The sequence below is a fragment of the Xyrauchen texanus genome, chromosome 4 (genome assembly GCF_025860055.1).
Source record: "Xyrauchen texanus isolate HMW12.3.18 chromosome 4, RBS_HiC_50CHRs, whole genome shotgun sequence".
NCBI lineage: Eukaryota > Metazoa > Chordata > Actinopteri > Cypriniformes > Catostomidae > Xyrauchen > Xyrauchen texanus.
In genome coordinates, this window is record NC_068279.1 from 53,306,994 (window position 1) to 53,321,339 (window position 14,346).

The window sequence follows — 14,346 nt, forward strand, 5'->3', positions numbered from 1 at the left end:
AAAAGTAGATTGTTCTGTGAGAAATCCAGATGGCCTGTTGGGATGTTGGCATCTCATTTTAAACCATGAGACTTAATTTGCCCAGAAAGTGACTCAACCTTTTTTGTATATTTTGTAGAAAACACTTTCACAAATATTCGTTCCTATGAGAATGGGAAATGGGGAAACTCTTCTCTTTCTCTATCTTTTCTCTCTCCAGTGCATGACATCAACACAAGATCTATGTTAACCGCTGTGAATCAGAGGTGCAAACAGATGGCAGCATCACACTTTAAACTCCACCAGCGTTTAACCGATGAGCCGCAAGTGAAATTCTGTTGAAATGTTACCTCATTTCATGTCATGTCATCAACATATATATTTATGCCATAGGCATATTGGAGGGCCATTTGTTCTGTCAAAAGTGCCTGTGAAATGGGCTGGCGCATATGACATCACATGACACATCATCAGCTGCACCCATTCAGAAGAGTGGAGAATACAATGAGACATGAGTGATAATGCGAGACAGATGAAGCTGTGTGTATGGGTGGATGCTGAGCAGAGGATGATGGCATACTCAGAGAATGTCTTCTTCAACACCTAGGCACGTGTGACAAGCAAGTCTGGAGTGTGATGTCTTTTCTGCATTCTTGAAATGGGCATGAGTGCCCGAGTACTCTTGGAATTTAGAAACACAAACATGCCAAAAAGTGGGGCCTAAGAGGAACAGAAAACAGGGGTCTTGAGGACTATATTTTACTTGACAATGTCTCAAAAACACTACACTCATGGCGAGGCAAGATGCGACATTCCAAGTCATCCATTTGATGCATATGTACATAGACCAATAATAGTGCAAACGTGTTTTGTTGCTGGTACTAGGGGCTGAGGTGCTTCAGAGCAGGCATGATCACTGATCTACTATTTAAACATATTATTAATAAGGGTATGGGTAACATTTTTTGTTTTTTGTCAATTGTGGATTGATTTTGTAGTGTGTGTCGGGTTGTCAAATGACAAAAGCAACCAGGTAAGTATAAGTCAATAAATGGATAAGGAGTATTTACATATAATACAAATGTAACAGAGAAAAAGTATATATATATACTTGGGCTTTATACAAATAAGTAAGCCAGAGGAAAAAGGGAAACGAGTGGAGCCAAAGAAAAGATAGAATAAAAACAAAACAATTCTAACTCTCGTGTTTAACCCTCTAATCTCATTAATCTCTCAGTTCAAACAAAAACCACGATAAAGAAATAAAACAGGTCTTCAACTTTGAAAACGCCAATATCTAAACTACCTGATTCAAAACGTCAAAAGTACAGGGGTTGGCACTCACTCCTAACCTAGGGGGATTGATACAGATATAACAGTCTACATGTTGCACAGTGTATGTCACGTGCCATCTTACCTGTCCACTATTCCACTCTTGTTACAAGAGCAGTGAGTCATAGGAATAACTCCACCAAAAAAGTCACATACACAGCGAATGGATAAAGAGTGACTAAGTAAATCACTACACAATTGGACATGCAGAGTCACTATTAGCAAGTAACAATACACAAAAGAGGGAGCTAATGGGCAAAGCTGTAATTGAACCAAAAAGCTACAAACACATGAATTCAACCAGCTTTGAAAAGGTAGGAAGTGCCATCCATTATTGGAGAGAGAGAGATGACGTCATCAGGGTAGTGAAGACAGGCAGCTCAGAGAACCAATAATGGCAACCTATTCAGAGTGTGTTGGGTACATCTTGGCTGGTTCGTAATATCAGGATTAGCAGAGAATAATGATGCTCAGGACACAAATGCAGAGTGAAAATTAACAGGAATTTATGAATACAAAAGAAATGAAAAAACAAACAAACCAAATCTCTCATAAGGGGTAAAAACTAACAAAAACTTTCCGAAGGAGAAAAAGGGTAATCCAGGCTGGGGCAGAGGGAAACAGGACCAACCTGACCTAAACAGGAACCAGGTAGGGGAAACCGGACCGACAGGGAATATACAAGACCCAAAGACCGACCGAACAAACAAGACTGACTAGGTACACAAAATGAACTGCCACTGGACAGCACACATGCGGAGGCTAAAATAGGGAGAGAAATCAAACGGGTTAACGGGATAGGTGAGGCAAATTAAGTAATAATATGCAAACAAGGTGGCAGGGTATAATGTAAGACAGAGAGATACGCGGCAATGCAGAAACAAAATCATTGGCAAATACTATTTTCATTAAATTAAGGTTTTACTTTGAAATCAATAAATAGTACTTTTGCTAAATATTACAATTCAAAATGATATACACACATTGATTGAAGACTGCAGTCAAATCAGTGGTCTTGGAAAAATAAAATCTGTTTTATGTTGAAAAATCTGGCAAAGTTGAGATCACAAGGACCTGTTAAACTGAATTTAACACCCTTTATTTTGGTAATTCCCCATTATTAGAAACCAGTTTTGGATTAAATTAATCATGGATGATGATATATATGCCCTTTAATAGTATTTCTACAATGGGATTGGTGACTGAAAACTTTGGCTAGTTGCATGATGCTGTATCTATTCCAAAATAGAAAATAAAAACTTCAAAAGTGCACCATAATATACAGTATATATATATATTTATTTTTGTTTGACAAAGTGATACAGTTAGGTACCACTGGTGATCTACTCTTGACTTTACACTCTTAGTTTTAATGAGTTTACTTCAGTTTTTGTGTAAAATGCCGAGATATATTGCGCCAGTACACTCACAAGTGGTAATTAGAATTATTTGTTTTGTCTCTTATTAAATGTTACTGCTTCCCTGCCCATTAGAGCAGGCACCTTATAACTCTGCTGACGGCAGCACAAAAACCCTTGGCCTCACGTGAACCTGTGGCATTCCTAATAAACGTAATGTTCAAGATACTTGGGTAGTTTGGCAGTTTTGTTTTGCTAATCAGCAGAGAATGGCTTGCATTTCCCTTGGGAATAGAGTCCAATGTAAATGCAAATAATGAAGGCTTTGTGTATTTTTCTCTCACTCTTGTTGGCTCTTGTAATAATGGTTGGTGTGCATCTGCGTTTATGTATTTTAGAAGGTTGCTGGTTGGGGTGCCTGTGTATTAGTTAATGCATATATTCGTATTACAATCCGTCTAGGCTAAATCGTAACAAAAAAAAGAACACTCCCACGCCCAGTCGTCAGACCAAAAGAAAAACCAATAAGCCCAAAATTCAGGAAAAAAACGATAAACGTTTTTATTAAGATAAAGAAAATAAACAGATGTAAAATGTAAGTATTTCCGGAGTAACATAAACCAGTGGGTGTATAATCTTCAGGAAGACCCAAGGCCCAAAATAACAAACAAAAGAGCTCATAAACAATATCAAACTAACTTCCCTCAAAGTATCCAAATCAAAATCCAGAAAATTACCCTAAGTACACTTACAAAAACAGAACGAACGTGATGTCAAAGAAAAGGGCAGGTCAACCCTACAAGACACCATCACTGAGAAATAAAAAAAAACATAACAATCTAAATCAGGTACAAATAATGATCTGACGGCTGGAGAGGAGACAGGAGAAGTGCGACCGGACCGGAATCGCAACAGCTCAACTTCAAAGGGCAGAAGCTGGAGTTTTAAACCCACGCCAATTAAAGGGGTGGAGCCATCCCACAGCTGATCCTGCTTAGAGCAAACAGAAATAACAGACAACAAGAAACACACAGAAATAACAAGGAATACATAATTCCGTAACAGTTCGTGTGTAGCTTTGGGGGGGGGGGTTCTTAATGTGTAGTTTCATCTGAATCTGAGAATACTCAGTGTGCACGTGTGAACTGCAGTTTCCGGGTGAAACACCAATAAAAAAACACCAATTAAAATCAATAGTGATTTTCAGCATGGAAATCATGGTTAGGTGTAGGATTTGTGAATGTATTACACATTAGAGCTATCAGTATGCTTGGGATCGATGTTTTTTTTACATATTGAAAAGCAAAAAAAAATTCTGATGATTATCAATCTATATCAGCATTTTTTCCCATGTATAAATAGGGTTACATGTTGCATAATAGTTTTCTCTTCACAAATATTTATCACCTTTTATTGAGATTGAACAGTGGTTCTCTCAATGTATCGATGTATTGAGCAAAGTATGTCTTTTTGTGGATTGACAACTTGAATGAAACATATTGGCTACATAGAGAGAATTTTCATAATAAATGTCACCATTTGTAATCATTCAGTTTGCACAGTTACACAAGTTTCATACACTTACCTGCAAACTCATCAACATCACTTTGTTAATTCTTGAAGAAGTACAAAAGCCTCTGTAACTTTAGTGTGGTTGGTGACTAGATTCACCACTTTGGACTGACACCCGCACCACATCGACTATGTGTGATACATGTGCCTTGCCCTACCCACGATGCGGCGCATCTCATCCGGTGCACGACCAGATTCAGTATTAAGCACAGTAAATGTTGTTTCACCCCCTTGTGGTCTCCCAAATCTATTACGCCAGACATTAAATGAAAGGCCAACTGGCACTGAACTGGAAAGCAAACAAATTAGTCTTTTAATTTAAATGTCATCTATTGTTAATATATTGAAGCCTCAAAGACATATCTAGAAAATAACGTGCGGATCAATAATTGATTTATCAATAATTTATGACATTCCTAGTTATCATTATGGTTAGGTTCGGTTTGCGGTTTAGCTTGGGGGTTAAACTTACCATAAATTGTCATAATGCTACTTCAAAACCTTGCTGTTTTTCTTTCTTCTTTTCGTAAGCAACTTGAACAATTTCTTACGATGTTAGCATCTACTAGTTCTTACTAACTCTTACGACTTGTCGACTTCTTGCTATATCTCTGCAACTGCATAGCCTCAAAAATACGTCCATGCACAACAAACAGTCATGTACAGGCTTATCTATTTTATATTTAGCCATCTATTTCAAGATGATATTTTTTTCCACCTTGAATTTCCATCATGTGTTTTCATGTCTAGTATGCTTTAGCGTAGCTGTGTGCCAGAAGTGTTTGTTTATTGCAGTCCTCTTAAGTTTTAGTCTGATGTCCCTCACTGATCAGATTGTTCTCCAGAGGAATATTGTGACCCTTTGTCTGAGGCCCAGTGCTCACCAAGTGGCTGGACGAGTTTTGGTTTCAATGTCTCAGCACAACATCCAGCACATGACCACAACGAGTGTAACAGGAACCCCCTCATGACATTGCACATGGCTCAGCTGGTGTAGGAGCCACATCGATGGGCCGAAACAGGATCAGATGTCTCTTATCACAGACCTGATCTGAACCACCATTAGCCCATGGTGCAAACTGACAGCAGATAAAGGCCTACTTTTGTACTGTACTCAACAACACTGAAACATCTTGTAGAATAAATTACTATGATGTCACTCTCCAGGCAACCTGAGTATCAGGGTTGAGCACCAGGTTTTATTGGTGGATATGAGAAGCAGTGCGATTTTAATAAACATGCTTAATAGTTTATGTTAATACTTTTTAAGTTTTATAAGTTTTTATTAAGCTATATCTATGGTTTATTGTGAAGAAATACAGTATATGTAGGTTATTTTTGAACTATGGACTGGTTTAGTCTAATTATTTACTTGTACATTGTAATGAGTTTCACAGCTGCTAAACATAAATGTAAACTTTAATGAGAGAACATAACTCAAACATAACATAAAAGTGCTTTGCTGCAAACAAAACAAAGACACACACAACACTTGTGCCTCTATCGCTCTTGAACTGGCATCCCGGCCCCTCCTTATCTCTTTTCCACTGATTAGACAACTCAGTGCCAGGTGTGCATCATCACGGCCCGGCCACGCCCTCCTCGTCACATAAATATAATAGGTTGATAAATACACATAATCACACATTTAAAACATGTCTAAAGCCTGAGAAATGTGTCAGATAAAAATTAAACCTACCATCATTCATGCATTGAGTGTCTTTGTTGCTTAAATTATTGGTCACATTTAGTACACAACATTTGCCATGACATGCAAACAGATAATTTAGATTGAACAAGTTACATACTGCATTCAATATAAATGAAAAGAAAGATTTTTAAAGCAATATACAATTTTATTTTCATTCACATGGCTACAGTGGTGGCGAGAAGTCACCAGTAGATCATATTGTCTTGTTCTTAAGTTCATTTTTTTATGTTATTTGGTCTCATTGAAAATCTAAAGAAGCATATGGCATGCTCGTGGACCACCTGTTAATGCATATTGCTAATCATGGCAAAAGCAAACTGAAATCACCTCAGCAAGTGTAATTGGCTGACGCGATGCAACTTATAGTAGTTCACCAGTTTGCCTGGAAATAAAGATGTGTTAATACATTAAGCACTTTTAAGGAAAAACGAATCACTAGATTTGCCAAAGTTTGCCAGGTTATCCACCAGTTAGAGTGGTGTGGAGTGGTGGTGGTGTAGTGGTCTAATGCACATAACTGGTACACTGGTAATCAGAAAGTCGCTGGTTTGATCCCCACAGCCACCACCATTGTGTCCTTGAGCAAGGCACTTAACTCCAGGTTGCTCCGGGGGGGATTGTCCCTGTAATAAGTGCACTGTAAGTTGCTTTGGATAAAAGCATCTGCCAAATGCATAAATATAGTTAGAGTCTTGATCTAATCAGTATTAACCAGCATGAGCTTGCCTTCAGTTTTCATGCAAATTGTCTGTCTTTCCCATAGGGATGTTGAGTATGGTGGAGTCTACACTTACCAGGTCCAAACTATCTCTAGCTGGAGTGAGAGTGAGCCATCCCCTCCATTCACACACCATCTGGGAGCTCCATACTGTGGAGATGGACTCATCCAGAGGTGTGTTTAAATCACATGTATAATCACATTAACCTTATACAATTATGAAGAGGTTCAGGTTTTTAGCATCATGTAATCATATCCACCATGTGGATAGGTAAGTAAATCATTACAATTCAGTTCACTGTTTATTGTTTATTCTGTATTTTTTTATTTAAATTTATTTTAGGTCCCAGGGAGAAGAATGTGATGATATGAACTCTATGAATGGCGATGGCTGCTCCAGTCACTGCAAGAAGGAGCCGTTCTTTAACTGTATTGGTATGTGATCAGAGAAACTGTAACTTATTACAGCCATCTGTACTGCGTCAGAAAGTGCAGTATGCTTTTAAATATAGTCACTGCTGTGTGCCAGTTTTGGTTGACAGTTTTGCAAGAAGCATTCTATTGTGATTCCACTCTAAAAAAATAAAGAGAGGTACATTAGGAGTACCGGCATATCTGAGCTTTTATTCGGTAAATAAAGAAGCTTATTCACAGGATCTTGCATGTTCATGTGAGGATATGCATTGTTTTCAAAGTCACTAAACAACGCAAGTTTTCACATGAACATGCATGCCACTGTGAACCAGCTTCTCTCATAGTGCAACGCAGTGTCACTAATTTCACTTGCGAAGAGGTAAGTCAATAATAACAGAGGTAAAAAAAAGTTTTAGGTAAAAAATAAAGGTAAATATTTTTGAAGACTGGCCATGATATATTATCTTTTTATGAGATTTGAAGAAATTATATTGTGAAGTAATGATATTTTCTAATCCCAGGAAATAGAGTTTATTTCTACCATTTGCTGAAGGAGTCACATCTGTGTGGCAGCTTGAAATATTTGTGTATTTGTGTGGAAATCAGACACCATAATGAATAGACCGTTTGTCTTTCTGATGGTGCATCTAATTGTTTTTATAGTCGTACTCTGCTGACCCAGAAGATAGTATTTGCTTTCCTTATCTCAATATTGGATAATCTACAAAACTAAGTGACACTATCATCATAATTGCTGCTGCCTAGAAAAGGTACAATCATTTGTCGCATTGTATAAAGGGAACATTACTGTATTGTCAGTATGGTGTGGCACATCTGTGCGGAAGGCTACAAGAATAACACAATCGTGCAACATAAACCATACATGCGGGTGTGTAAGTGAGCTGTGTGTGTGTGTCCCCCTCGGCAGCCCCTCGTTTCAACATCAGCAGAACTGAGTTGAGGGGAGTGCTGGAATTTGTGTAGAGGCCCAAGCCAACTTGGCCCGGCATGCCTCCATCCCCCATACTGGAACCCCTTACACTGAGAGACAGACTGAAAGAGAGACAAATGGAGAGAGAGAGAGAGAGAGAGAGAGAGAGTTTGAAAATATTATTTTCAAAAATACTAATGAAAAATCATGCCAATTAGCAAACTCAAATAATTTAACAATTCAAGAAATAAATAGCATACTTTCAATTTCAGAAATCTTTCCAAATCATCATCCAATACAGAGCTCAGCGATTTTCCTATTTATAATAGAACAAATCAATCAACACTCTTGATTTGACCATGGTTTTGAATAACATTCTGACACTCTGACCAGGCTTTTGTTTGACTTATTTTTTTCTTCTGGTTTCAGTGAGCGAGAGTAGGAGTGGATGGAGACAAGACAAAATGTGGGAGAGAAAATGTGAAAGTGGGAGAGATTAGGAAATTAGAGACAGAGAAGGAGTAAGAGAGACAGAGAAGAAAAAAGTGGAGTAGAGATGAATGAGGAACAGCAGCTTCAGGGACTGGAAAACTCATCCGACTGACCTCAGGACTCACAGCCCCAAAAAACCTGATAGGCTCATAGCTAGTGTCCAAAAAAGCAGCCTTTGCAGGCCGTATATGGATGTAGGAAGGCAATGAGTCACTTATGAATTCAATAATTACTTACATCATGTCTACTAAGATGCCTTCATTTGGTTGGATTTCGAAGACAGCATAGATGGATCCAGGGCCAAAAATTTACAATTGCCATGCGGGCTTTGGAAAAAATATACTGTAAAAGGAGTTACAAGTAAAAACGGCAACTTCATAAGAATCATAATGCCAAAGACTGCCCTGCTGTGGCATGCTGATTAATTAATTAATTAATTTAATGAATTAATTTTTCTGAGAAAGTCCCCCAAATAAATATAATAAAATCTGAATTACATATAAAATCTAAAATAATGTTATATACTAATATATATATATATATATATATATATATATATGTATATGTATATGTATGTGTGTGTGTGTGTGTGTGAGTGTGTATTTATCACTTTGGGGGGACCAAATGTCCCCAGAAGGATAGTAAAAGCCAACATATTTGACGTTGTGGGGACATTTTGTCGGTCCCCATGAGGACATATGTGGGAGCGATAGTGTAGTGGATAGCGTGCTGCGCTACGGACCTGGTGACGTGAGTTCGATTCCCGCTCATGGCCAACACCAGTGACGATTATCTGAACCTCCCCTAGGTTGACTCAGCCTAAAATTAGTACCTGGTGCGGTGTGTAGAACATCGCCACTGGGGAGACAAAGGTGGTTGGGCGTGGTGCTGGCCACCCACCCCCTTGTGTATCGTTCTGGCCTTCATAGGTGCTCGCTAAATGGGGGATCTTTGTCTTTGTGTGTGCATAAAACATTGCAAAACACTAAATGCAACTGAAACATGAACACATTGACCCTCCTGCGCAGACAGAATCTAGGAAGAGAGGTAGTAAGATTACCTTAGGTGTTAAGGGAAGCCCAGCCTGCTGCAAGATTTCTTATAGTGACATACCTAGGAGTCAAGTAATTTTGTTTGAAAAGTGCTTCTCACATCACACATCATTTCAAAGCAGATTTTCAGAAAATAATTATGTAACAGAGAATTATGCTGCAATGTCAGTATTGTCTTAAAGTTCTCATTGAGCAGTTAAATCAAAACGTGTTTAAAAATCATGCTTTAAAAATTATTTGTCTTTAGGCACCCCAAAGGTGACTGTGGCAAGTACCCCAAAACTCCTTAAGATGTTAGTTAATGGATAAAAAGAAATTGAGTACTGAGTAGATGTTTTTAATTAATGTTTAAAACTAAAGGATTTTGATTGAACTGTAAGGCAATGCAAGCAGCAGCATGGTGTTAGACAGCGTACCACATCTAACAGCTCAAACCGGGGACCAGTGAGCACTTCCAAAACCAGCGCAATGTCTCAGACTGGGACAGAAGTGGGTTAGAATGCCTTTTTACCTAGTGACAAACCAATGAAAGGGTAATGCCCTGCTGCTAGGGGAGAACCTGCTTTCTGGAAACCAAGGATGGTTGGGCCCAACAACTCTTGGTTTAACAATCAGACAAGTTAATTAATTCTTGCATTTCTCTGGGCATTTGTGAAGCTTGTGTCATGGAAAGCCAAAGGCAACAATGCACCATCTCCGGGGGTACACCTTGGCTTCCCAGAATAACTCTAAAATCCTCTGAACTATCTTATAATGAAGTCTCCATTCCCGTGGTCTGACTTCCTGACGTGAGTGCAAGTCTGCTCTACAGTTCAGGTGACCGGGAACGTGCATTGCACGTATAGACAGAAGATGTTTCTTGCTTCAGTGGAGAACATGATGTCAACATGATGACAGAGTCAACAATGGGCATTAACATACTCCATCCTTGGCGATTTATGTACACAACAACCACAGTGCTATCCTATGGAGCAGGGTGTGAAAATATTAGCATTTACTTTTAGCAGACACCTTTTTCCAATGGGACTTACAAATAAGGAACATAACTAGTAATTTGTCTTATAAAAGTCAGCAATATCTGCAGTATCTCACTGCCAAGTTTCCCTAATAAATGAAGTTCTATAAGAGCTAGCGCAAAAGAAAGAGACAAACATTTTTGTGTGAACTGGTTAATATCGATGTGTTTTCAGTTGGTTCTTAAATGTTGAGATGGTTTCATCAGATCGGTGAAGGTTGGAAGCTCATTCCACCACAGAGCAACACAGAAAATATATGATCGTCAAATGGACATTTGACCTCTTTACAGTGGGACCACCAGGCGTGGTATTGCCACAAATGACAAGACACCCTCGAGTTGACACAGCACTGGAGAGACCTTGTGTGCTGTAATCTCAGAGGGGGGAAGGCAGCCGTGGGGGCCATCAACCTCAACACATGCAGGAACTCTCAAATTGGTAGATCTTCCTTCTGATTGAAGATGATCCATCTTTCTAATGATCCAAGATTGTGGTGCGGTAGCACGCAGCAGCCACTCCGGATCAGAAATGGTGCTATTTTTGTCACTTAGCCCGACTTTTACGGTACATGGACATCGGAGCAACTGTTCATGTCTACCATCACCAGACACTGTTAAAATATAAGATTCATGCAACAACCAAGCTGCATGATGATCAGCAGGAGTTATGCTACGCATACTCGGCTTGCTGCAGAGACCAGGCCTCCAGTCCTCTGCGTCGCCTGATGCCGGTGCCCGTGGGAGGGGACGTCATAAGCGGTGTGCGAGGAAGCGAAAGCGTGGCAAGAGGGCGGGGGTCAATGCTAGGCAAAAAAAAAAACCTAGCCGGCCGGCTCTCCCATCTATCCTGCTCTCAAATGTTTGCTCCCTGGACAATAAACTGGACTACATCCGACTCTAGCAGACTACACAGCGTAAGCTTAGAGACTGCTGCATCTTTGTTTTTACAGAGACGTGGCTCAGCGGCAGAGTTCCGGATGCCGCCATCAGCTAGACAGGCTCGCTTCGTTTCACGGCGACAGAAATGCAGCTCTGTGCGGTGAGACTCGCGGTGGTGGCTTTTGTGTTTACATCAACACGGAATGGTGCAATAACTCTATGCCAGTCTCTAGTTACTGCTTATCGCTGTTGGAGCTTGTGACTGTTAGATGCAGACCTTTTTATTTACCACAGGAATTCACCACTGTTATCATAACTGGAGTTTACATTCCCCCAGCGCTAACGCTAAGGAAGCGCTCTGTGAAATGTATGGGGCTATGAGCGAACTGCAGACTGTTTATTGTTGCCGGAGATTTCAACCATGCGAATCTCAAGACAGTGCTCCCTAAATTCCATCAGTATGTGGACTTTGCAACGAGAGGGGCAAACATGCTTGATCTTGTTTACACAAACATCCCAGTCGCGTACCGGGCAGGGCTGCCCCCACGACGGCAACTCAGACCACATCTCTGTTATGCTAATTCCAGCATACAGACCACTCGTCAGACGCACAAAACCACTCCAGAAGCAGGTGAAATGTGGCTGATGTGAGGAAAACTCTACGTAGAGTCAACCCACGGAAGGCTGCTGGACCAACATTCCTGGCAGAGTGCTCGGAGGATGTGCAGACCAGCTGGCAGATGTTCTTACCGACATCTTCAACATCTCTCTGAGCAGCACCGTCGTTCCAACGTGCTTCAAGGCCACCACCATCGTTCCCATGCCAAAGAAGTCTGCAGTGTCCTGCCTCAACGACTACCATCCCGTGCACTCACACTCATCATCATGAAGTGCTTCGAGAGGCTCTTCATGAGGCACATTAAGACCCAGCTGCCCCCTCACTTGACCCACTGCAGTTCGCGTACCGTCCAAACTGTTCAACAGACGACACCATCGCCACCACCCTCCATCTGGCCCTCACCCACCTAGACCTGGTCCCTCAACACCAGCTCTATTACCAAGAAAGCCCAGCAGCGTCTCTACTTTCTTCGAAGGCTGAGAAAAGCACATCTCCCACCCCCCATCCTCACCACATTCTATAGAGGGACTATTGAGAGCATCCTGAGCAACTGCATCACTGCCTGGTTTGGGACTTGTACCGTTTCGGACCGCAAAGCCCTGCAGAGGATAGTGAGGACAGCTGAGAAGATCATCAGGGTCTCTCTTCCCTCATCAAAGACATTTACAAAAAACACTGCATCCGCAAATCAACCAGCATTGTGGATGACCCAAACACCCCTCACACAAACTCTTCACCCTCCTGCTGTCTGTCAAGAGGTACCGAAGCATTCGGGCCCTCACGACCAGAATGTGTAACCGCTTCTTCCTCCAAGCCATCAGACTCCTCAATACTCAGAGACTGGACTGACAGACACATACCCGACAGATGGATACCTGAAATTGATCTTGAAAAAGACACATTAAGCAAGGTGCTCTTTAAGTTTCTTTAACTAGAAAGAGTTATTACAATATAAAACAACACACAATTGACCCTCAAGGAGAAAAATACAGATGAATTGGCACCGTGCTGTGGTTTATATGCCCTGGTTGATGCACACATAAGGGATGGAGCATCAAACGCAATCTTCCAATAGATTGCCGTGATTCTGCATGGGCTTCAGAGATCATTACTCCTGAGAGGAGTTGTATGTTGTATTCTCATATCATCGAACATTAGTCTAACATCGACAGCATTCTATTTAGTCTACAGTCGACAGCATTCTAAAAGCTCCTTTTTTGGTTAAAAATACATTCAGATTGCACTGAAGCATAGACACTTTCATAGACTCGGATTTACATTTGGGGCAAAGAGTACAATTTTTGCATCCTTCCATTCTGTCTTTCTTTGGTACCGCGCACATTCACGAAATGCATGCATGTGACTCTGGTCCCTCTGATTCTCCATTGTATCGGCATTTTGAATTATCTAAAAGATTGGTTGGTGATAGCCCACTCAGAGGATCTGGCTGCCCAACATCGAGGTGTCATTATGATCCACCTGTACAGTTTAGGGCTGAGAGTCAACCTAGACAAATGCATTCTGTTGCCAAGTCAACAGACTCTGTCTCTAAATGTATAGCAAGATTGACTGGCAATGCAGCCCCACCTGTCTCCAGCTCACATTCAGTCACCTCACCAATGCTTAGCAATGTTCAAGGAAGAGCGCGTTCTCCCTGCGAGAACGTTTCACTGGCTGTTGGGGCTCATGATCGCAGCATCCACTATCATTCTCCTGGTCCTGTTGGATGTGAGGCCTTTGTAATGTTATATGAAATGCAAAAGGGTCTTCAACTGCTCAGTCTCTATAAGGTGATGCATGGATGTTAACGAGCCATGTTGCCATGGAGACAGACCCAATTTCTGTAGTCGGGTGTTCTGTTGGGACAGGTTTTATGCAGCAAGGTGATTACAAAAGACACCTCCTCCATTGGTTGGGGTGCTGTGTACAAAGGTTGTCCTGCCTACAGGGTTTGGACAGGCCAGCAGCTAAAATGGCATATACATTTTCTGGAGATGTTGGTGATGCTGTTGGCACTGAGTATTGTCCATCCAGAGATTCAAAGCAGTCATGTCCTCATCCGGACCAACTGTGTCTTACATCAACTGTCAGGGAGGAGTCTGCTCTTGTGCCATGCTGAGGTTGGCACACCATGCTCTCCTGTGGTCGCGGGACAATATATTGTTTCTTCGACCTGTACACATCCCCAGTCATCTGAATGTTGGGGCAGATATTTTGCCCAGGCATGGTCTGAGGCCCGGGGAATGGACATTACACCCTAAAACTGTGGAACAG

General features: G+C 41.0%; 1 protein-coding gene across 1 annotated transcript in view; it reads left to right on the forward strand.

Annotated features, from left to right (window-relative positions):
- pappaa (pregnancy-associated plasma protein A, pappalysin 1a) overlaps window positions 1–14,346 on the forward strand; it is a 173,823-nt gene that overhangs the window by 56,865 nt on the left and 102,612 nt on the right. Inside the window, exons 9-10 of the mRNA XM_052118971.1 lie at window positions 6,716–6,844; window positions 7,014–7,105. Of these exons, the coding sequence (XP_051974931.1) occupies window positions 6,716–6,844; window positions 7,014–7,105 (221 nt within the window). The remainder of the gene's footprint in view (window positions 1–6,715; window positions 6,845–7,013; window positions 7,106–14,346) is intronic.